We start from the raw sequence: 25,851 nt of genomic DNA on the forward strand, positions 1-25,851 counted from the left end.
TTGCTTAATTAGTTTGCTGTATTTGTTTTAGATTAGGAAGAAAGAAAAATGTTAGTAGTTTGGATGCTTTTGTTGTTTTCTACTCCTTGCCTCCTTGTTCCTAATACCCCAACTCGCTCCAACCTTTGGTTACACTCAGTCCAGGAACTAATTAGCCAGGCAAAGATTACTTCCCCTTGTATTGTGTGTTCCCGATTTTCTCCTTATACCACAGATGTCCCAGCTGTTCCTGTCCCTGTGCAACTCCCAGCTCTTATACCTCCCTACTTTTCGAGTTCAGGCCCTTGGAGCCAGGATTATACTTGGTGGTCCTTTTATAATGCTACTTCCCCCTCTGAATCTTCTCTAAGGCCAGTTTTTACGTCTCCCTATCCAGCCTCTGGAGTGTTTTGTTTAACAAGAAGCATCTCAACTGTTTTCCCATTCCCTGTAACTATACTAATGTTCTCCCAGAAAAAGGAGAATCCGTGTGGGTAGTTTCTCCAGGTACTCCTATGTGCCCTGCTACCATACCTGTAGATTATGACCCAGGTGATTATCTGGCTCCTAAGCGTACCACTGAGAAGACTATAGTGTCCAAGCTTATTTTCTACTTTCATAAGTCCCCGGGGTATGAAGAGTTACTAACAAATGAGCAGCCTGTCACAATTGGGGATTGGCGCTTATGGTGTGCAAAGTCTCCATTTCGTCTTCGTTCCCCCTGGGATAGGGGCTCGCATTATGGGCACCCTAAGTACCCTGTCCAGCCTGAGCCAACATTTATTGGGAACTTTCCTCACCCTCTCCTTGGTCATTACTGGCTCTGTGATAATGTCCTCCACATGATTCTTCCCTCCACATATGATTTTTGTGTATTGGTAACCTTGAATTATTTTCCTAAAGTTATTCCTCTTAAGCCACTATCCCCGCACCGCTCTAAGCGAGAGGCTTTGTCCTTACCCTCCTCCGTTGCCACAGAGGATGAGGCGATTGAATTAGCCCTCCAGTATATCAATTCTACTTATCCTCTGACTAAAAAGAGACTTGTAGCCCTTTCTGCCACAGCCTGGATTCCAATTGGAGGCCCGGTAGCGGGTATTACTGAACTAGGTATGGCTACCCGGAGACTTCAATCCCTACTCCATGTTTTAGTTCATGAGCTGAATGTGGTAGTCAATGCATTGCAGGATCAAATTAATGAATTAAGTATAGTTTCTAGGTATAATCGTATGGGCCTTGACTATCTCTTTGCAGCTCAGGGTGGCCTCTGCACAGTGCTAAATTCTTCAGAGTGCTGTACTATTGTCATAAATAGGACGCATGTAGTTAGGCATGCTATGGATAAAGTCCTACAGTTGGCCAGCCTTAATGTGGAGGATTACCGAGGAGGATTAGACCTTACCTCCTGGTGGTGGTCATTGACCTCCTGGATACGTCCCTTGTTCATTTCCCTAATAGTCTTAGTTTTAGCAGGGTTGTTGTTTTGTTTCCTGGCCTCATGTGCTTCGGCAGTATGCCGTCGGACCTTAACAAGTAGGGTAATGGTGGTTCATAAGTCTATTCCTAGTTAGGATCACTATAATCTCCAGAGTCTGAGTTGTGAGACTTATCTCTGCATAAGCTGATTTTAGTCTCAAAGGGGGGAATGAGGCAGCCATGGAAATAATTATATATATATAAGAAATGATATTAAAAGCTTGAAGTTTGAATTCTCTTCAGTCCTGCAAATGAAGGAATGCAAGCTGGAGTTAATTAGACTCTAGCTGCCGGGCTGGGTTAGGAAAGGTCAGTGAGAAATGAAACTCTGTCCCTTGTGAATTGCCAATGCTAGCTGGCTCAACATCTGTACATTATTAGGCTTACTGAATAGTTTTGTAAGCAGGCAGTTGTTTAGGATTAAATTGAACACTGCTTAGAAGGAAATAGTTAGAGTCTAAATAATTCTAGATATAAATGAGTTAGAATTTAGAAGTTCTTGATAGGTAGAATATGTTTTATAAGAATGCTTACTTTAGAATATGTTGTATTCTGTGTAAATTAATAATTCTGTGTGGAATGTTTGTTCAACTCTCTGTCTGACGTTCTGAGTAGGGCTACAGTGAAGGGGGGCCAACATGTGTTTTGAGTTATTCTGCAGTCCTAGCTGGTTCAATGTATAAGCTGAAGGTGAAAAAGGTCAGAACTAGTCAGCTCTCTTCTCCTTGATTAATTATAGGTAACTGTAGGAATAGTCCTGAAAGTATAGCAGTATGCCATTAAGTAAGACTAGCCTTTGACCCCTTTAATGAATGCCAGAGTTCAGTTAGCAGTTAGTATGAATCAGACTAGGAATATGAGAATAATTAATGTTAGATGGGGCCTCTTAGTCTCTAAGGGAATCCAGTTTAAGCCATAGATGAGAAATCAATCATAATGAGAAATGTAAGAGTTCTGGAGACCAAATGTCTGGCTTGAGGGGCCCCAGGTCACAGGTCAGTTTAGGATGTCTGGAACCTATGTAACTGATATTTCAAAAGTAATGATTGGTTGAGGCAAGGTAGCCAATCTAATTCCTTAACCAATTGGAGAGTAAGGGGGCTGGGCTGGGCTAGGCTAGGAGGAGGGCTTAGGACCCTATTTAAGTAGGAGCAGAAGCAGTTTACGTCAGAAGGAGCTCAGAAGAAAGAGAAGGACAGAAGGAACAGACAGAAGAAGGAGAAGACAGCATAAGAAGAGAGCTGAGAGAGCTGACACAGAGAGCTGAGACAAAGACACAGAGAGCTGAGACAGAGGAGAAGAGAGCTAGAACTGATGTCCTGCTTTGTTTGCTGGCAAATAAAGAAGATTACTCTCTCATTCTGGTGTGTGCTGTCTGACTCCTGAAGTATCACAAATTCCTATCTCAATTCCTGCAACACTACCTTACTGGTATAGAAGTTTGCTTATTGCATATTTTGGTATCATCTGCATATAGGCAAATGTTACCTGTCAGTCCTTCTGCAGTATGGCTTACAAACAATATTGAAAAGAACCAAACCAAGGACCAATCTCTGTGGCACACAACTAATAGCTCCCCTTTCCTCAGCATAAATTCCATTTACCAGCACCCCTTGTTACATTCTATTTAACCAGGTTTTTTAAAAACTTTATTTATTCAAGAACAAGAAAGCACGGTGACAACAATAAACTGTGAGAATCAAAACATTTTCCTTTTTTCTAAACTTCCACTCTGTACTCGTACATACCCCCTGGATCTCCCTCTCCCCCCACAACCCCTTCCCCTCTACCCCCCCCCCCCCCAATGGGCTTAACCATTCAAAATCCTGCTGCGGGCTGTTGGCGTTAATGTTTCCCAGAATGGAGACCAATATTGGAACAAACGATTTCCCTTCTGCGAGGCCAGATCTGCCACGTCCCTGCGCTCCATTGCACTCAAGGAAATCACGAGGGATCTCTACCGCTGCAAAGAAGGTGGGTCTGCTGACAGCCAACCAAGTAATATAGTCTTTTTCCCCATGATGACTGCTCTTCGAAAAAATGCCAACATCCCCTTCTTACGACGGCCCTCCACCCGATAAACATCAAACAAAAGTGTGGGGGTAGGGCGCCAGTCAATTCCCCAAATCCCTGACACAAAGACACATAGTAGGGTCCAAACCCAGGCATTCTCTTTAGGTCTCATATTAAATGCACTGTATTTATTTATAAGTCACCTAATCGAGTCTGTGTCAAAAGTTTTAAGGACATCCAAGTATACCATGGGGCTCATTTTCAAAGCACTTAGACTTACAAAGTTCCATAGGTTACAATGTGGAAGTCTAAGGGGCCCTTTTACTAAGCCGCATAGGCACCTCTGTGCACCCAACGCACATCAATACGAAGTTACCACCTGGCTACTGCGTGGCCCATGTGGTAATTTCATTTTGTACGCGCGTACAAAATGGCACACGGTGAAAATCGGGCGGTAACTCCGACTTGATGTGCATAGGCAATTACCACATGGTTAACGCGAGAGACCTTACCGCTAAGTCAATGGCTGGCAGTAAGGTCTCAGACCCAAAATGGATGTGCGCCAATTTTTATTTTGCCATATGTCCATTTTCGGCAAAAATTTTAAAAAGGCCTTTTTTAACAGGCATGCTGAAAAATGATTCTGCACACGTCCATAACACACGCCTACACTACCATAGCCCATTTTTCAGTGCACCTTAGTAAAAGACCCCTAAGTGCTTTGAAAGTATGCCTCCATATCTAGCACTCTCCCATGATCCAACTGTTTGATCACCCAGTGAAAAAAATTGATGAGATTCATATGCTGCTGTTAAATCTATGCTGCCTCTGATCCTGGCTTCCAGAAACTGCACTATCCTCTGTTTTTAACAGTGATTCCATTAATTTAATCATCAATAAGGTCAGACTTATCTGCAAATAGTTGCTCCTTACTTTCACATTTGTGAAAAGGATCCATATTCAACTGTCTCAGTTCTTCCAGGACTGTCGGAGGTGGTTACAGATGACACAAACATGTACAAATAGGTGTATAAATAACGACGATACTTCTAAGGAATAAACACACCTGATCACTGGTCACAAGGCTCACAAACACCCTTATCTACTGATAAAGAATCTGAACCATTAGAATTTAATGAAGTAACATAGTAGATGACAGCAGAAAAAGACCTGCACGGTCCATCCAGTCTGCCCAAGAAGACAACTCATGTGTGCTACTTTTGTGTATACCATACTTTGATTTGTACCTGTGCTCTTCAGGGCACAGACCGTATAAGTCTGCCCAGCACTAGCCCCGCCTCCCAACCACCGGCTCTGGCATAGACCGTATAAGTCTGCCCAGCACTATCCCCACCTCCCACCACCGGCTCTGGCACAGACCGTATAAGTCTGCCCAGCGCTATCCCTGCCTCCCAACCTCCAGTCCTGCCTCCCACCACTGGCTCTGGCACAGACCGTATAAGTCTGCCCCGCACTATCCCCGCCTCCCAACCTCCAGCCCCGCCTCCCACTACCGGCTCTGCTATCCAATGGTTTATTTAGCAAAGTGATACAGACAAATAACAAGCAGCAGTATAGATTTAGAAACAACTCCAATGATTCCTAATACTAATGCTTATGGCTAATGAAAGAAAATAAGCATGGTGCCCTTGGTTTAACATATACTTCACTATAAGCGCTGACTCCGTGGGTGCTGTGGGTGCTGTGGGTGCTCGAGCACCCCCAATATTTTGACCCGTCAGAAGTTCCCTTCCCAGCCCGACCTGCCTGGTGCCCGCCTTCTTCTCCCTCAACAGACCTCTGCCCTCGCCTTCCTGCGTGCCACCCAGAATTTAAAACACATCTTACTTCGGGGTCCCGGCAGCAGCAGTGAAAGGTGAGCAGGCTCGGCGCTTCAGCCTTCCCTTCTCTCCCAGCTCTGGTCCCACCCTTGTGGAAACAGGAAGTGAGGGCGGGACCAGAGCTGGAGAGAAGGGAAGGCTGATGCGCCGAGCCTGCTTGCCTTTCACTGCTGCCACCGGGACCCCGAGGTAAGATGAGTTTTAAATTCTGGGCGGCATGCAGGAAGGCAAGGGCGGAGGACTGTTGTGGGAGAAGAGGTCGGGCTGGGGTTGGGACTGGCACTCAGAGGAGAAGGGGGGCCTGGAACGTGGAGGAGAGGGGACCTGGAACTTGGAGGAGAGGGGGCCTGGAGCTCGGAGGAAAGGGAGGGAGGGCCTGGAATTCAGAGGAGAGGGAGGGAGGGGGACCTGGAACTCGAAGGAGGGAGGGGGGCCTGGAACTCAGAGGAGAGGGGGGCTGAAAAGGGCCAGGTGGTGTTTGGGGCGAGTTACTGGACATGGAGGGGAGGGAGGAGAAATAGTTGGACATGGAAGAGAGAGCAGCAGAGAGATGAGACTTGTTGGGCATGGATGGAGGGAGGGCAGGGCAGGGGAGAGAGGAGAATTCGCTGGACATGGATGAAAGGGGAGGGTAGAGGAGAGAGGAAAATTGCTGGATATAAATGGGGGAGAGAGGAGAATTGCTGGATATGAATGGAGGGGGGAGATGCACCACCTGTAAAAAAAAAAATTTTTTCAGCAACCCCACTCATTTTGAAAAGTTGGTTCCTATGGACTTCACTCTCCAGTAATAACCAACTAACTACCCCTGGATGGAAATATAATCACAGAACTTAAAATGATATGACCTGTAGATAGCAATACAGTCTTCTCAGCCTCCAAAGGTGTCAAGTGCAGGCTGGTAAGTAAGGAAAGGAAGGGAGAGCCAATCTTGTAACTTGATCTTCAGACAGTAGCTCAATCAAGTGGAAGGAAGTTGTAGCCAGAAGGGTCTTGATTCTCTCTCTTGCTGTTCTTCCCTTGCTGTGTTGTTTTTTGGTTTTTTTTTTAATTTGTTTTAATGCACAGGATCTCTGCATGGCCATATATAATCCCTGTTATCAGTCATGATCATCAAAAGATGTTAAAACAGGAGATGGAGGTTGGCTGAGATTATTGATAATATTGTACCAATTGTGCCAATATTCTTATATATCAGCTTGAAAGTATGATGAGAGGCTCTAGAGTGTCTGATATGATGTAACAATGCTCAACCTATTAGATTGTAAGCTCTTTGAGCAGGGACTGTCTTTCTTCTGTGTTTGTACAGCGCTGCGTACACTTTGTAGCGCTCTAGAAATGTTAAATAGTAGTAGTAACAATGCTCAACCTCAAGGATCTCTAGAATTGAGCATAGGTGGAGGCTGGCATCTTGCAGCAGCAGTTCAGGGACAGTGTTGGCAGCCACTCATTTGGCGGGAAGGAAGTCTTTGGCTGGAGGGGCTTGAGGATCCCCACCAGCACAGGTATTTCATTTACTTTGGGTAGGAGGGAGGGAGGGGGAGCTGGAAGGGAAGGCAGAAGTTAAATCTGGGTTTTGTTTGGCCTTGAACTTTGGCGACGGAAAGCAGTTGGGATGTCCAAAATCGGCTTGGCCGACCCTGTGAGAAGGACGCTCATCTTCCGATTTGTGTCGAAAGATGGGCGTCCTTCTCTTTCGAAAATAAGCCTGATAGTAACCTATAGAACTTTGTAAGTCTAAGTGCTTTGAAAAGGAGCCACATGGGTGCCTAGGCTGCCTTTCTAAAATTGTTTTAAAATAGATGTCATTTCAGACTTCTCACATGGGTGTTTTGTTATAAAATCAGTCCGTTATATCTGTGCAGTTTTATTGCCTGCTGGTTCCATGCTTAAACCACTGTTTTATTCATATGACTAGCTTTGACAATGATCCCTTAATGTTAAATTAATATAATTATGTGTTTGAAATTTGTTTGTCCCATTCAAATTGCATCTGCATTTGAAACATTTGTTTTATGGGATGTTAAACATTGATTTTCATGCTTGAGGGCTTTCTTGGCCAGTAGCCTCATGTGACCAACATTGGTGGGTTCTTGATGCCAATTTTGTCTAGTTCATAGATTCTCAACCAATCCTCATGACATACTCAACCAGTTTAGTTTTCAGGTTATTCATGACAGATATGCACAAGATGAATTTGTGGGCAAATCTATCTCATGCATCTTGATTGTGGATATCCTGTAAACCAGACTGGCTAGATCTGATCAAAGGAACGGGTTGAGAATCCTTGATTTAGTTTATGTATTCTCTCCATGCATTTTCTTTTCCTAAAGCTATAAATTTGATCATGTATTTTGCTGTTGTTTATGCAAAGAATAATGAAATTCAGAATTGTTTGAAAAAAATACCAAGCTGGAGTATCTTTACAATGTTTTTCCTTATATTGAAATCCAATCTTTTTGTATTCAAATAACCATAGTATGCCTGTGCCTACGGAATAGAAATGGGCAATACCATTTCAGTTTTGAACTCATGTCTTCCAAGTTCAATATGATATTTTTTATTACACAATAATCTGAACAGAACCACCTGCTGATTGCTAGCCAGGGGGTAACACTGGAGTTGCTTGTGAAAAGAAAATGACTTCTTGCTTTGGTGTTTCTTCCCAAAAAATGTTGGCATGTTGCCAGATACAGAAGATCTGCAAATGTACTTATGTATGGAGACAACACGTATGGATATATGAGAGAGAGTTTGTTTAATCTAAAAAAACTTACCAGGCTTCACCACTAAAAATGTCAAATTTTCTTAATATACTGTAGTTCCGATGAAACCATTTGCTGTGCTTTCGGTTTGGTTTTCAGTGATATACCTTTACCGAGATGTAACACCAAAATATTCCTAAAACTAAACTGTAAAAATCACTTCTGTCGGAAAGCTTATGGTATGTACTCTGTACATTGTGAAGATTTTCTAAGGGCTCCGGGCTTAAGAGCCATGTCACAGAGGGACTTTTGTACAAGTCCAAGTAGTTAGCTCTTGGGCCCAAGCCAGGAGTAAAGAATACTTGCCCTTGTGCCATTTTGTCCTAAATCGTTTGGATTTTGGCAGCGGTTAGACTGTACTGTAAATGCTGGCACCAGAGATGAACTGCACCTTCAATAGACTCTTCCTCAAAAAGGCAATAACGCAGAAACCTAGCACTGCATCAGTTCCCTTTATTGGTTAACTATGATATAAGAGACCAATATGTGAACTTTATATATATTAAGGAGCTCAGCAATTGAACAGAAAATAATCTATTTTATCCCAGACGAGTTGAAGTGATTAAAAAGGCAGAAAAGAATAAATCACCTCCTTCTGAGGAAACCAGTGGTCTGGCTCTCTCTCTTTCTTTCTCTCTCTCTCTCTCTTACTTCAGTTGGTACTTTTCTTTTACTATCTGTATGGTTCATATGAATATCCCCCCTTCCAGACCATGCAAACTTTCAAAGAGTAGATCTTGTGGAGCTTTTTGCCCATTAAAAGATTATGCTGACTTAAAAATATCTTCCCCATTTCATTGAGACAGATTTGGAAGCCAAACCAGAAACTTCAGACTCTACTACGATGGAAAACATTTCGTAGGGGAGAAACGGTTTGAATCTATCCATGACCTAGTGACCGATGGATTGATTACTCTGTATATTGAAACCAAGGCAGCAGAATATATTGCCAAGATGACAATAAATCCAATTTACGAACACATAGGATACACAACTTTAAACAGGGAACCAACGCACAAAAACCATTTACCAGCTCTGAGAGAAGCACGTGATGGGAAAGAGTCTACAGGAAGCGATGGGGAATCGGACAAAAAGGTAAGATTCAGTATATTTCTTTGTTTTATTTGTATTTTTCAACAAAAGAGGCCAGCTTATTCTTTGACATTATGGAGTATAATTTATAATGTTTTAAAGGTATGGTAATATAGCACTGGCCTAACTACTCAAATGTAAACGTTCATGAAAAAGGGTGGAAAGATTTCTATTGTATTTTTCTGTTTTGAAAATTTGTACAGATCCTACAATGCTAATTTTGTTTGAAACTGTTAGGTGTCAGAGATCTCTATAAAAAAAACCAACCACCTGTCATCACTTATGTCAGCTTGCCTTTACTGTTCATTTCCAAACCAATATTTCCTGCATTCATACAAGACTCAAGTCTTGTAAGGGAACTGACTCACTTGTATCTGTTTCCTACTGTTCAGAATACAAGCAGAATCCGGCTGCCCTTTTCATCAAAACTCCATTACATAATCTGTTCAGCATTTCCAAGATGGTGACAGGGAAAATTTACATTTTTTTATAAATAACTGTGTTTATTAACGAGATGAAATGTGAAAGCGTTTCACATGACTAGCCTCTCTGCCTGTCAGGGACACGCAAAACAAAGGCGCTCCATAAAGTGAATACTTGCATTTCTGCTGAATATTTTTCTGTCACTTGGCCCATGAACGTTTTCACTTTTCACAGATTTCATTACCGGTTAGGAACAAAATGGATTGTTTTTGAGTCATCCCCCCAAAAAAATTTAAGAGTGAGCAGAGACTTACGTGTAATTGATAGTTCAGTTTTTGATAAAATATCTTTTGAAAGGTCTGTCAGTGCACTGAATTCCACAGTGATTCAAGGAGCCCCACTGAGCAACTTCACATATTTTTCCCGTCATGTACTGCTGTTAATGTGACAGGCTAGATTTATTTTGTAGCACCTTAGCACTTGCAAAGTAAAATGATGCTGACAGAAGGTTAGGTAGATAAAAAGTTTACTGAGATATTTGATCCTTTAAGGGGCCCTTTTACCAAGGCATCAGGGCCGGTCCAACCCAGTAAGCGAGGTAAGCATGGCAGGAGGGCGCCAACTTCTGGAGGGTGCCACCACGCCATGTTTACCCTCGCTGCTTACCTCAGCTCCCGGACCCCGACAGCAGCCCTGCCTTCGGTTTCCTGCTCCGGTACCCGCGCTGCCCTGGGGCATTTAAATCTTGTATTTAAATTTACCTCCGATGTCGCAGCAGCTGTGCAGCATCAGTGAAAGTGCTGCCGCCCGACGTCTCTAGCTTTCCCTTTGCTCGTTCGTTCCCTCTCAGTGTCCCGCCCTCGCAAGGAAATGATGTCAGAAGGAGGGACACTGAGGGAACAAACGAGTAAAGGGAAGGCTGGGAGACATCGGCAGCAGCGCTTTCACTGACGTTACGCAGCTGCTGCGACGTCGGAGGTAAATTTAAACACAAGATTTAAACCAGAGAAGAGGGCGGGCAGGTGGACATGGGAATGGGAGGGCAGGGGAGAGAGGAGCATTGATCGATGGACATGGATGGGAGGACAGGGCCCAGGGAGAGAGGAGCATCGATGGACAAGGATGGACATGGATGGGAGGGCAGGGCCCTGGGAGAGAGGAGAAATTGATGGACATGGAGGGGAGGGCAGGGGATAGAGAGGAGAATTGCTGGATATGGATGAATGGAGGGGGGCAGCCAGGGAGAGGAGAATTGTTGGATATGGATGGATAGATGGATGGAGGGCAAGGGAGTTGCTGGACATGGGTGGATGGAGGGGAGGGCAGGGAGAGAATTGTTGGACATGGATGGATGGAGGGAAGGGAAGACAGGTGTAATATTTTCAATGATGCCATGGCTAGTAAAAGGGGTATGACTACTGTAGGGGCGGAGCCATAGTGATCCCGCCCCTGGATGGGTAGGGGCGCCGACTAATAGGATGCAGGAGGGCGCCAGAACCCCTAGGACCGGCCCTGCAAGGCATGCTGAAAAATGGCCTGCGCTGGTGTAGGCGCATGTAATGGACATTTTTCAGTGTGCCTGCAAAAAAGGCCTTTTTTTGTGGCTGAAAATGGACATGCAGCAAAATTAAAACAAGCGTGCGTCCATTTTCGGCATGAGACCTTACTACCACCCATTGACTTAGCAGTAAGGTCTCACATGCTAATCGGGCGGTAATCGTCAGTGCGTATACACTGCTGATTATCACCGGGTAAGCGCCATGCGGTAGAAAATTTCTACCACGTGTTTTGGACGCATGTCAAAAATGGAATTACCCAGGGCATCTACGCACCTTAGTAAAAGGGCCCCTAAATTAATCTTGCTGACTTGCAATAAGTTCTTCCTAAAATTACATGATTTTAATTTCTTTTGTTGCTAAGGGGCCCTTTTACTAAAGGACGTTAAGCCCTTAATGCGTAGTTAGTGCGTGCGAACAGGCTACCAGAAAATCTGCTAAAGCATTTTGTGGTACTTTGCCTGTTAGGGTGTGGTAACTTGCATGTTAACTATTTTTTCAAAATAATTTTGTTACGTCTGTGCTTTCCTCGCCCTCTGGTGGCCAGTACAGGTGGCTGCTATGGACCATCACCCGTTCCAGATTTTAGCTGAGTCCGGTCCGGATCTTCCAGGCTGCCAGGTTTGCTTGCTTGGATTGAGCCTGCACAGCCACCATAGCTTCCTGGTGATTGCTGCAACTGAGTCTTTCCTGTCTGGGCTTGTTAGCCATTTTGAAACTCTCTGGCTTTGCCTTTGCATCGCGTCTAAGGCCCTGGTATGTTGGGGTGCTGGTGCACTTCTGCTGAGTCCAGTTTCTAGTTTGGTTTCCTGCCTTGATTCTTGTCTGTTCTAGTTAGTCTGTGGATAGTTAGATTAGCTTGTTGTTTGTTTGTTTGTTTGTTAGTCTTGTCTATGGGTTATAGTTTTGTGTGTAGTCCTTGTCTGTTTGTATCTTAGTGGCTGCTCTGTAACTTTTAGTTTTGTGTCTTGTTAGTCAGTATTTTGCTCCCTGTTTTAGTGGCTGTTTTCAGCTTTCAGTCCTGTCCTTTATTTTACCCTTTCCTTGCCCTGCTGTCCCTGTATGTTCCTTTCCCCTCTGACCCTCAGTACCTGTTCAATCTAGTTGGGATCCTGTTCCTGCCCTGTCCTACAAGTCCTGCCAGCCACCTGAAGCCAAGGGCTCAACCTTTGGTGAAAAGTGGTCAGGTGCAGGTGAAGCCTAACTGTTCATTAAAGCTCTGCCTTGTCACTGGTGTGGGGTGGTTTTGCCTGTCGCTGCCGCTCCTTGGCAGTGGCCCAAGGGCACACAACCTAGTTTCCTGTTTTGAAAACGTGACAGAATGCAAAGGCCATGAGCTCGGCAAGATCATCCGACCTGCTGGGCCTCCAGCCTAAAACTTCTGCTCCTGTTTCCTTTGTGAAGTCTGGTTCTGACCTTATTGTTGTTTTTGACCGTTTCATGACACTGGAGGAATATCGTAGAGAACTTTTGTCTGATCCACGTGTGAGGAAGCTGCATGAAGCTTCAGCGGAGAGGAAGCGTGTCTGCCGGCTTGGGCACCGGGTGAACCCAGTTTCTGCCATTGATCCTAAGACCCCGCTCTGGGAATAACGTCACCTACTTCTCTTCGACCCAGCCCTGCGGAATACTCTGGAAGCTGCCGTGGAGAGAGAGCGTGTGGTGAAGCCCGAGGTCCAGGCGTACTATCAGTCCATCCGGAGGGACCCTCGCAGCCGGATTGTTCCAGAGTCCAAGCTGAGTTCCAGCTCCAGTCAAGCCTCTGAGCCCATACTAAGTTCCACTTCCATCCCAGCTCGGATTCCTGTCCGAGCAGCGCTTCTAACCGAGCCTCCTATTCCAGTTCAAGTAACGCTTCCAGTTAAGCTGCCGAGTCCAGTCCGAGGGAAGTTTTTGATTGAGCCTCTGATTCCTGCTCAAGTGGCATGTCTGGCCGAGCCTCCAGTCCTCGTTCAAGTGGCTATGGTCAGTGAAACCCTGAGGCCAGCTCGGGGGGTGCTTCTGATGGAGTCTCCGAGACCTATTCAAGTGGCACTCCAGGTCGAGCCTCCGGTCCTAGTCCAAGGAACCTATCAAATCAAGCCTCTGAGTCCAGTTCGAGGGGTGCTTCTAACCGAACCTCCGATTCCTGCCCGAGGGGTACTTCAATCCAAGCCACCACTTTCAGTCCTGGTGGTGCTTCCAGTCAAGCCCCGGGGTCCTGTGCAAGTGGCACTCCTAGCCGAGCCTTTGCTGAGTTCGAGTTCCAGCCAAGATGTTCCTGAGCCTGCACTGAGTTCCAGCCAAGTGCCGGAGTCTGCTCTGAGTTCCAGCCAAGATGTTTCTGAGCCTGCCCTGAGTTCCAGCCAAGAGGTTCCAGAGTCTGCGCTGATCCCAGCCAAGTGCCTGAGCCTGCTCTGAGTTCCAGTCAACTGCCTGAGTCTGTTTTGAATCCCAACCCAGAGGATGCTGAGTCTGTTCCGAGTCTGAGCTTCAGCCCTGCTGTTCCTGAGTCCGCTCCGAGGTGGAGTTCCAGCCCAGCGGTTCCTGAGTCCACTCCGAGGTTAAGTTCCAGCCAAGCAGTGCCTGAGTCTGCTTCAAGGTCCAGTCCTGAGAGCGGTCCGAGGGTCAGCTTTGATGCCTGTCCGGATGTCAGTCTTGACTCTGGTTCCAGCTTCAGCCAAGTTACCCCTGGTCATGCTTTGAGGCTCCTCCGTAGATTCCACCATTGCTACCCGTGGAGACCTGAATTCCCCGTGGAGGTAGGGGGGGGGTCTTGAGGAGGAGGTACTGTTGCATCTGTGCTTTCCTCGCCCTCTGGTGGCCAGTATAGGTGGCTGCTATGGACCATCACCCGTTCCAGATTTTAGCTGAGTCCGGTCCGGATCTTCCAGGCTGCCAGGTTTGCTTGCTTGGATTGAGCCTGCACAGCCACCATAGCTTCCTGGTGATTGCTGCAGCTGAGTCTTTCCTGTCTGGGCTTATTAGCCATTTTGAAACTCTCTGGCTTTGCCTTTGCATTGCGTCTAAGGCCCTGGTATGTTGGGGTGCTGGTGCACTTCTGCTGAGTCCAGTTTCTAGTTTGGTTTCCTGCCTTGATTCTTGTCTGTTCTAGTTAGTCTGTGGATAGTTAGATTAGCTTGTTGTTTGTTTGTTAGTCTTGTCTCTGGGTTATAGTTTTGTGTGTAGTCCTTGTCTGTTTGTATTTTAGTGGCTGCTCTGCAGCTTTTAGTTTTGTGTCTTGTTAGTCAGTATTTTGCTCCCTGTTTTAGTGGCTGCTTTCAGTCCTGTCCTTTATTTTACCCTTTCCTTGCCCTGCTGTTCCTGTATGTTCCTTTCCCCTCTGACCCTCAGTCCCTGTTCAATCTAGTTGGGATCCTGTTCCTGCCCTGCCCTACAAGTCCTGTCAGCCACCTGAAGCCAAGGGCTCAACCTTTGGTGAAAAGTGGCCAGGTGCAGGTGAAGCCTAACTGTTCATTAAAGCTCTGCCTTTTCACTGGTGTGGGGTGGTTTTGCCTGTCACTGCCGCTCCTCTGCAGTGGCCCAAGGGCTCACAACCTAGTTTCCTGTTTTGAAAACGTGACAAATTTTTTGGAGGGGGCGAAGAGTGGGCATTCCTGCATTATCCAGCTAGCCTGTTAAGACTTAGCACATGCTTACTGGATAACGCTCGTTTAACACAGGAGCTCTTAGCACTTCCTAAATAGGAGGCGGTAAGAGCTCCCGCAGTAAATTTTTGCAAGTACCATGCACTAGTGCACACATTAGTGCATGACCTGCAAAATAAATAAATAAATAAAAATAAAAAGAAACAGCCTTAAAAATATGCTCTAAGCCCAGATTTTACCGCAGTTTAGTAAAAGGGCCCCTAAAGAAGGAATTTATCAATTTGGGTGACTGTTAAGACATGTTATTTTACTATTCACCCCCACCCCAGTTATTAGTAACTAGGGACTAGGTTTACTAAGTGGCGCTATGAGCCCGTTTGCATTTTTAATGCACGTAAATGGTTTATGAGCGTTAAATGCTAACGCGCCTTAAATTTACAGGCGTGTTTTTTTTTGTTACATTTGTACCCCGCGCTTTCCCACTCATGGCAGGCTCTATGTGGCAGGCAATGGAGGGTTAAGTGACTTGCCCAGAGTCACAAGGAGCTGCCTGTGCTGGGAATCGAACTCAGTTCCTCAGTTCCCCAGGACCAAAGTCCACCACCCTAACCACTAGGCCACTCCTCCACTCCAACCTTAGTAAACATACCCCTAGCTCTAACTACATAAGATTGGACCTGTGCTAAAATAGCATGAGTTGTGGTAAAATAACATATCTTAATGGTAGCCCATGATGATAACTATACCCCTAAAGAGGAAGTTATTAATGTGAGCTATCATTAATACAGGTTATTTTACCACTAACTCATGCTGTTTTAGCTCGGGTAGAAAAAACCACCAAGGTGGTGGAACAGGAGAACACTACGGAGAAATCCAAGGAAATGGAGAAGATGAGGGTTGTCGACGGGTCTTCCAACAATAACGGCTCCATGTCAAGTCTCAGTGATGATTTTGATAAATAAATATCTTTGATGTTACCCACCTATGATTAACTGTGGTTATTGTTGGAAGACCCATCAACAACCCTACTCCTCTCCATTTTAGTTCAGGTCCCATTTTATGCAGTGACACCTAATTATTAATAACACAGTTGAATAGTAAAATAACCTATCTTAACGATAGTCCACACTGATCACATACCCCTAAATTCAGTAAGACAATTATGTTTGCATTGGAAAACTATAGCTTATAACAAAAACAAACCTTAGAGAAATTTATGCTCTAATTCATCATTTGTAACATTACGGAGACTTTTCTAGGACCATCCTTCTGCACAGCCGAACTTCCCTATCATAACTCATTCCCTTGGACAATTTATGATTTAGTTTAAAGGACCTTTGGATCCTTGTAAACAGACAGCCAAATATAATCTGCAGTTTCTCATCTTTGGTGTTGGGGGGGGGGGGGGATATCAATTCTTAATATGGACTCTACAGAAAAAATGCACTGAATGTGCATTAACATTGGGGGGGGGGGGGGGGTCACAGAAATTTGGATGCTGGGATGTTGCACGCTAAGCGCAAATTCTATATGGGCAATTATGCACATAATTGTGGTTGTTGAATACTAGAGTAAGTCTGCATTTATGTACCAACATTTAGGGGTGACTGCATATACCATGTCAATGGCTGGTGTAAATGACTGCATCTAAATGTAGCAGTTGCATGCATAACTGAGAGTATTCTAGAATCTTAGGATTGGATTCTATAAATTGTGCCCAAAATTAGGTGCCGGAAAAAAATCAACACTAACCGCTAGCGCATAAGCATGGATCTTGCACCTAACGTTGGGCACCAGACTTACACCTGGTATAAATGCTAGCACCCAAATTTGGCACACTGACCCAGTATTCTGCAACTACGAGTGCAAATTTTCTAAGCACTCCTGGCATGCCCATGCTCCTATAACCATGCCCCCTTTCGATATACACACTATGGGAGTTAGACACCAATTAACATCAATAATTGATAGCACCCAATTACTGATTTTGAGCTCATTAAGCAATTAATATGCCGCACATCTCAGGCATGTGTACAAATTTGGGCAAATCTGGATGCCATGTATAGGATCTGGGGGTTAATGCGTAAGTGTCAGGCATGCTTCTAACCCACCGTCCCCGACCGTATTATCGAAACGAAAGATGGACGCCCATCTTGTTTCGATAATATGGGTTTCCCTGCCCCTTCGCCGGGACGTCCTGCGAGGACGTCCTCAGGAAAATTTGGGCACCCCTTTCGATTTTGCCCCTCCATATGTCCTTGTAAGGACAGTGGCAGTGAGGTCCACAGTCGTAATACGTCAAATGATTTCTGGAGCAACTCTGGGTTGGCCACTATTGGAAACAGGATACTGGGCTACATGGACCATTGGTCTGACCTAGTATGGCTATTCTTATGTTCTTATTTTCTTTATACACTTCAGCAACATTTTTAGTGAGATAGATGGCCCAAATATTTTAACTTAGTATCCACCCTTTGGAGGGGAAAGGAGTTGCCTCAGTCATCATAGGAATAACCCCACAATGACATAGCCTCAGATTTATCTAAATTAAGGGCTAAACCAGGCACTCTCCCATGACAGTGTACCAAACTCAAAAGTCTGTGCAATGAGGTGCATTGATTGGGTCAAGACAAATAGCATATCATCAGCAAATGGAATACATTTCACAGTTTTCTTTCCCACCCACAACCCCCGCACTTCCAAATTGGCCCAGGTAGCAGTTAATAAAGGCTCCAACACAAGGACAAATAGAAATGGGGCAGCCATTTACAAGGACTGCTGAAACTGGATTAGTGTAAAGAGTTTTGATGATAGCCACAAAAGGACTCCCCAACCCATACTTCTAACACTGAAAACAAATAATCCCAATGAACACAATCAAAGGCCATTTGGGCATCCAAGCTAACTAACAATGCAGATACAGCACTGGTGGCACAATACCCCAAGGCAGCTGTAACTCGACGCTTGTTCTGGACAAAGCCCATCTGAGCCTCGTGTATCATTTCTGGCAATAAACCAGCCAGTCTAGTTGCAAGTGTCTTAGCCATAAGCTTCAACTCAAAATTAAGCAGCAAGATTGGTCGGTAAGAATCCAAAGACAATGGATCCCGGCCCCGCTTGGGCAGCACTTCTTTAACAGAGCGATTTGCATGTGCCAGAAATGAGACATCATGGCAGACCTAATCATAATAGGCCTCCAGAGGTAGCTAGACATGTTCCTGCAATATTTTGTAAAATTCAGCAGTCATACCATTGGGGCCTGGTGTTTTAGCCAGAGGGGCCTGTTTAATAGTCAACAAGATTTTCTTGGCCAAGATGAGTGGATGTAAAAGTTCCAGATCTTGTGGCTTAACCTGTGGTAATAATAAGGAAGCAACATATTCTTGAATATCCCCCCAGCCACATTTTGTCTCTGAGAGAACTGTTCAAAGTAATAAGCAAACAAAGTTTGTTACTATTAGTGGCTGTGTGATCCTGATGGGAGATACCCCTACAAAACCAAGGCCCTGTCTAGGGTTGCACCAAATGTGCCAAGAGCTTACCAGCACAATTACCAAAACAATATTATTTATTTATATTTTGCTCACAACTTTTTCAGTGGTAGCTCAAGTGAGTTACATTCGGTATGTTTCTGTCCCTGGAGGGCTCACAATCTAATTTTGCACCTGAGGTAATGGAAGGTTAAGCGACTTGCCCAAGATCACAAGGAGCAGCAGTGGGATTTGAACCAGCCACCTCTAGGTATTAAGACTGGTGCTCTAACCACTACGCACTCCTCCACTGTACTGTCTGCTCCTGAACTTTTACATTCAATGCTACCCTGGCAGCCTGTAGGTTTTCCTGATTGGCAAGAGTAGGAGAGGAAAGCCACAGTCTTTTACATCTATCAGCCTGTCGCTCCAAATACAACAGTTCCTTGACCTGGCATTGTCTTTTGACAGCAACATAGGCTATTGTTTCTCCCCTTAAAACAGTTTTAGCAGTCTACCAAAATAAAATGGGGTTCAAAACATGTAGGGAGTATCCTCCATATATCGTTTCCATTTTTAACTATAGTGTCTCTATAGTGCAGATCCCCATAAAGGAAACCGCCACATCCTCCCCCCTCGCTCCCCCAATATCCCTTCCACATCCAACCATATCATTGCATGATCTGACAAACAGGGAAGGCCGGTTGAGGTTATAAATATGTAGTCCAGGCATAACATGGTCAGATCAGCACGAAATATATGTGTAAAATCATTATCCAAGGGGTGCAAAATTCTCCAGAGATCTGCCAAATCCAATATTTCACAAAACTGTTGAAGTCCTTGACTCACTCGACTGTCAGCCCAGATTAGGTCCCCCCCCCCCCCCACCCCATTCTATCCATTAAGGGATCTAAGACCACAGTAAAATCCCTCACAACCTTGAGTTGTAAATATAAATAAGTGCTGCAGACCTCAGTTAATTGTTGAAAAAAGGGCAAATTAAAGACATTAGGATATACAAGTTAAGGATGACATTCTTTATTCTGATTGGTCAGATGGAGTAGGACATATCTGCCATCAATATCTTTTAGTACCCGATGCACCTGGACAGTAACTAATTTGCTAAATGTTATGGCCACGCTCGCTGTATGGGTAGTCTCCAAGGAATACAGCACCTCACTCACCCAGCTATGCTTTAATTTGTAAGATATGTCTCCTGTAAACAGACTACATGCACACCTCTCTTTTTTTATCTCCTGCAAAAACTTTGCTCTTTTTATAGGTGAATTGACCCCTGCCACATTCTAAGAGTACACTCTCAAGGTTTGGGTCCCACATCACTTCAAGCAATGTATTAACAAACCAAATATTACCAGTTACACAAGGGACCCAACACCCAGCCTCCATTGGGTCCATATACTGGACAAATTGAAGGAAGAGCTTCTAATTACTACACACTCCCCAGTCCAAACAGTCAACCCAAGTGTATATCCCATCTCCACTTTCTTCTCTCATCCCAAATCCCAAACCCTCCCCAACTCCCAAACATTCCCACCCCAAAACATACATACTAAGTACCCTCCTTTGTGGAAACCTTTTCCCCCATCCTCACACACTCAACAGCCATATTCCAATCTCAGTACACATCATTCACACACTGCACCCTAATAAACCTCTCATCAGCATGAACTCCACAACCGCTCACCACAAATTACTGTGAAAAGAAGATACAGTGATCTGATCAACCATATCCAACGAGCCTACACATACCAAGGCTCCCCTTGCCTCGGCAGGCCCAAGTGGCACCAACTTCCCACCAGTCTCAGCACCAAGTCCATTAGGTCCAATAAGAATCCTCCCGTACGGGAGAAGCCTGTCTTGTGTTGGTTCAACAAAGCAAACCTGTCCCAGAAGAAGGTTAGATAGAGTCAAAGAGCAATAGCTGAGAGAAGGAGCAAACTGTAATAGACTCCACATAAGCAAAGGTAATTTCACTCTCAACAGTCTGCTGAGAGCAGAGCAGGAAACCCAAAAGAACAAGAGAATATACTGCTGGACCAAAAATAAAATTCTCTACTTACTGCCACCATAAATTTATGAGGAATGTGTATGCAATAGCCACAATAACCCAATAAACTTTCACTTGAAAGGTATATTTCTAGTAGGGGACAGTCGCTAAAAGTGCCACAGTAACACAGTAAATGATGGCAGATAAAGCCCTGCACTGTCCATCTGATCTACCAACAAGGAAGCCAGAGTTGCACCTGCCACTCTGTTCAGGTTATACTCCTTCATGATCAAATATTGGTTGGCAATTTGTCATTTTGCCAACCACATATAGGCAGTTAAATATGACACAGTCTTGGAACAATATAGCAATATGCTATATTGCTAACAATATTTAACTTCCTAATTTCAACATTAAGGGCCCTGTTTACAAAGGCACCAATAAGTTATTAAAGTGGCAGTACTGCAGCTCTCTAATCATCCTTGTGACTTATAGAGTAAAGGATAGAAATTAATTCTTCTTAGATTGTTGGCAATCTCTCTTACTTTAACCCCAGTCTTACTATTTTCACTAATGGCTTAGAAAATGAAAAACAAAGCATTGTTATAACCTTTCTTATTTAGTGTTATTTATCATCCCTTTGACTGCCAGAAAAATATTGCTTAAAATTTGTTACAAAAGACATGTTAGCATGAAGAATCCTAGAAATCAATTCTGCAACTTAAAAAAATAAAAAAAAATTGAATAACTCTATGCTGCATACTCCAGGATTTTTAAAAATACATTTTTAGGTAAGTAGGAATGTCAACACGGCAAACGGGAGAAAAATCTGTTCTGTTTGACCATTGAAGAAATATAACTCTATTTGAAACCATACAGGGATTTCAGCCAATTAATGGTTAAATCTTTGAAGTTAGTGCTAGTGATAGAGAGAGAAGGGTACCCATGCTTAAGACAATCGCAATAAAGTTGCCACTTGCCACTCCCAGGGAAGTAGCATCTTGGTAAATTTGACCCTAGCGTGTTTGTGGTAGTAAAACAAACCAGACAACAGCAAATCTGAGTGAACAATAGGATATAAAATTATTATTATTATTATTATTAGCATTTGTATAGCACTACCAGACGTACGCAGCGCTGAACACTTGACACAGAGATACAGTCCCTGCTCAAACTTCAGCTGGCGGGGGTTGGGGACCCCTGCCAGCAAACAAGGTACCTGGCAGCGACGGGGGAGGGTTTTTGCTGTGGCAGCAGGGCGGGTTGCGGTTGCGGCAGTTGCAGCGGGGGGGTCAGCGGCGGGGGAGGCAGGTAAACAGTGCCCCCCTACTGAAATGCGTGGTAGAGGATATTTTTAAATTTATAAGCTGGTGAATCCTTTCATTCACGTTTAAGGGACACTATACAGTAATTTACATAAAAGAGGGTTATTTTAAGCAGCTCGTCTAGATCCAGTGTATACACAAACTGTTCCACATGTATACCTTAGAGCCTAAGCAGTTTGCTTTTGAAAATTCACTGCAAGATACATGCACCTGAAAAACAGCATACACACATTTGAAAATCCAAATGGCCCATTCCCTGGAAACGCCTCTTTTAATCCAGATTAAATTGCATGTGTTGCAAAAGCCTGCAGGGAGAAACTGATAACAACAGCACGCGCATGTTTGAAAATATATAAATAGCCCCTCTCGCTGGAAATGCCTTTTGCTTGTGTTATAGAAGCCCACACTTACTTTTAGTCAGACAGGGAAAGCAAACAGGTCAAAATTGTCCCCATTGTTAGTGAAAATAGTATGGTTCATGTATTATTAGTTCAGTTTCTCTGCAGCTTTTTCTCAGTAAATTAAAAACATGACATCTTATAGCTACAGTAGTATATAACATAACATCCTTTATATCTTCAGGCTTGAAATGCCCTATCGACCAGCTAACTTTATTCTTTGTAGAAGAATGTGCTGAAAAAGGCTGCTACAAATTGCGAGCATTCATTAAATTAAGAACCAAGCAGGGAATAGGCTAAGGGGAATTTGTAACAATTTGATACAGATAAGCAATTTGTGTGTGCTCTGTTCTATTGTGTTGCTGCACCTGTATATGTACCTGTATTGCACCTATGGGCCTAGTATCGAGCAGAACATCAAGGGAACAATTTGAAGAGTGTAACCTAGATGTTTCAAATTATTCTTATGTTCAGCAGCATTTCATGTGTAGTGAGTGCCACTGAATATACACATATAACTATAAATTTATATAGAATTGCCCCATATCAATACAGCAGTATGTAACATAGTAGATGACTACAGATAAAGACCTGTATGGTCCATCCAGTCTGCCCGAAGAAATAAACTCATTACATAAGGAGGTATGGGGTGATACAACGTATGTATACCTGAACTTGATTTGTCCATGCTATTTTCAGGGCAAAGACCACAGAAGTCTGCCTGGCACTGTCCTTGTTCAAAAACTTTTGAAGTTGTAATCGAAGACCTTGATAAGCTCCATTCCAGCCCAACCAAATCTATCCAGCCACAATCAAGGCACAGACCATAGAAGTCCATCCCGTACTGGCTTTGCTTCCCAATTACCAGTGTTGCCACCTAGTCTCCGCTAAGCTTCTGTGGATCGATTTCTTCTAAACAGATTTCCATTATGGTTTTCATCTCCACCATCTGCTGCGGTAGGGCATTCCAAGTATCTACCACACTCTCGGTGAAAAAATACTTCCTGACATTATTCCTGAGTCTGCCTCCCTTCAACCTCAGTTCATGTCCTCTAGTTCTTCTATCTTCCTGTCTCTGGAAAAGGTTTGTTTGCGGATTAATGTTTCCTCCAGGATATACATGTTCAGGTCATGAAGTCTCTTCTCGTATGTCTTGCTACGCAAACTGCAAACCATTTTCACTGCTTTTCTTTGAACCGCTTCCAATCTTTTTACATCTTTAGCAAGATATGGCCTCCAAAACTGAACACAATACTCCAAGTGGGGCCTCACCAACAACTTGTACAGGGACGTCAATACCTCCTTTCTTCTACTGGTTATACCACTCTGTATGCAGCCTAGTATCCTTCTGGCTGCAGCTACCGCCTTGTCGCATTGTTTCATCACCTTGAGATCCTCAGATACCATCACCCCAAGGTCCCTCTCCTGAGTCGAGCTTACCAATCTGTCCCCTCCTATCTGGTACACCTCTTTTGGAGTTTTGCACCCCAAGTGTTTCACTCTGCACTTCCTCACATTAAATTTTAATTGCCAGACCCTTGACCATTCTTCCAAAGTTTGGAGATCCCTTCTCATGGTTCCTACACCCTCCAAGGTATCCACTCTATTGGCTACCTTCATGTCATCTGCAAAAGGGCAAACTTTTCCTTCTAACCCTCCAGCAATGTCTCTCACAAATATATTAAACAGATTCGGCCCCAGCACCAACCCCTGAGGCACTGAACTGCTCACTTTACTTTCCTCTGAGTGGGTTCCATTTACCACCACCCTCTGTTGCCTGTCGGTCAACCAGTTCAAATCCATTTTAGCACTTTAGGTCCAAAGTTCAGTCCTCTCAGTATTCATGAGTCTTCTGTGAGGGACCGTATCAAAGGCTTTCCTGAAATTCAAGTAGATTACATCTAGTCAACATCCTTTATCCAGTTGTTTGGTCACCCAATCAAAGAAGTGAGATTTGTTTGGCAGGATTTGCCTTTGGTAAAGCCATGTTGCCTCAGATCCTGTAACCTGTTGGCTTCCAGAAAGTTAACTATCATTCAGCAATGACTCCATTATTTTTCCTATCACCGACGTGAGGTTTACCGGCCTATAGTTTCCCACATCTTCCCTGTCCCCGCTTTTATGAAGCAGGGACAATATCACTCGTCTTCAGTCCTGAGGAACTGCTCCCGTCTCTAAAAATCTGTTAAATAAATCCTTAAGAGGACCTGCCAGGACTTCTCTGATCTCCCTCAGTATCCTGGGATGTATCCCATCTGGCCCCATAGCTTTGTCCACTACCAGATTTTCAAACTGCTTATAAATGCTTTCTTCTGTGAACGGCGTAATATCCACTCCATTCTCAGATATACCCTCAGCAGCCAACCGTGGTCCTTCTCCAGGATTTTCTTCCATGAACAGAGAAGAGAAGTATTTGTTTAGCACATTCACTTTATCCTCATCACTCTCCACATAGCTATCCTCAGCATCTTTCAGTCTTACAATTCCATTCCTATCTTTTCTCTCTTCCCCAATATATCTGAAAAAGATCTTGTCACCTCTCTTTACATCTTTAGCCATTTTTTCTTCTGCCTGTGCTTTCGTTTGCCGTATTTCTCTCTTGGCTTCTTTGAGTTTAAGCCGGTAATCTCTTCAATGATCCTCCTGTTGCATTCTTCTGTATTTCTTGAATGAAGCCTCTTTTGCCCTTATTTTTTTCAACCACCTTTTTGGAGAACCATATAGGGTTCCTGTTTCTCTTGTTTTTGTTTACTTTCCTTGTGTAAAGATCAGTTGCCATACTTATAGCAGCTTTTAGCTTGGACCACTGCGCTTCTACTCCACCTGTGCCTACCCATGCCTTCAGCTCCTTCTTCTGGTATTCCCCCATTTTACCAAAATCAGCACGTCTGAAATCCAGTAGTTTGAGTTTTGTGTGGTTGCATTCTACTCTCGCTTTTATATCAAACCACCCGGACATTGAAAACACTGCCTCCATTTGTGAGCTCATGTAAATTACATGTACTGTAGAAACAGCAAATCTCAGCACAAGTGTTTCATATTCATGTTTCTATGTGTAAATCATATGTAGAAACAATGAATTTCAGTGTATGAACATCTCATATCAGTTTTTCAGTGTGTAACTTACATGTAGAATCAGGGACTCTCGGTGCTATAAGCATCTCATATCAGCAACTGGACTGAATTAAGTGCATTTATCTTTACATAACTATATCAGATGATTTAAATTTGCATAACTGCATTAGTATGTGTTGGGGGGGGGGGTTAGCCAGTGAGGTAATTACCCATTTATAGTTCTGATATAAGATTTCTCTGAACTGGGTCACTGTGAGACCGAGTCAGGACTGGGGCTCGGCTGCTGCTGCCGCTGCACCCCCTGGGTTTGCTGCGCCCTCCCCCCCCCCCCCCCAGGATCAGCCCCACCCCAGGATCGCTGCTGCTGCTTCCCCCACCACTACCACAATTCCACTTACCTTGTTTGACAGGGATCCCCAGGCCCTGCCAGCAGAAGAAGCCTTCCTCCAGCACTGTTCTTCACTCCACTGCATTGCCTGCCCTGCCCCTGCGGCTGCTTTCTCCCTCACATTGCGTATGCTCAATTTCATCAAAACCGAGCATGTGCGACTAGAGGGGAAAAGCAGCCACAGGGTAGGCAATGCGGCGGAGCGTAAAACAGCCCTGGAGGAAGGCTTCTTCTGCTGGTGGGGCCTAGGGACCCCCGCTAGCCAAAAAAGAGGCCCCGAACCCCTGTGTTTTGCTCCTCCCCATCCTCTAAGAGGGGCCTGGTGCTGGAGTTTTCTCTCTCCTGTTCCTGTTGGGACGCAATCATTTGGGTCCTGTCAGGAGCAGGAGAGTGAGAGAGACCCCGGCGCTGGGCCCCCCTTGGAGGCCGGGCCCAGAGGAATCTTGCCCCTCTCT

The 25,851-nt window shown here is 44.4% G+C and overlaps 1 protein-coding gene across 1 annotated transcript in view; it reads left to right on the top strand.

Moving 5' to 3' along the window:
• CHN1 (chimerin 1) overlaps positions 1-25,851 on the top strand; it is a 252,033-nt gene that overhangs the window by 140,036 nt on the left and 86,146 nt on the right. Inside the window, 1 exon segment of the mRNA XM_030209742.1 lies at positions 8,881-9,169. Within this exon segment, the coding sequence (XP_030065602.1) occupies positions 8,881-9,169 (289 nt within the window).

The sequence above is a fragment of the Microcaecilia unicolor genome, chromosome 7, assembly GCF_901765095.1.
Source record: "Microcaecilia unicolor chromosome 7, aMicUni1.1, whole genome shotgun sequence".
Lineage (NCBI taxonomy): Eukaryota > Metazoa > Chordata > Amphibia > Gymnophiona > Siphonopidae > Microcaecilia > Microcaecilia unicolor.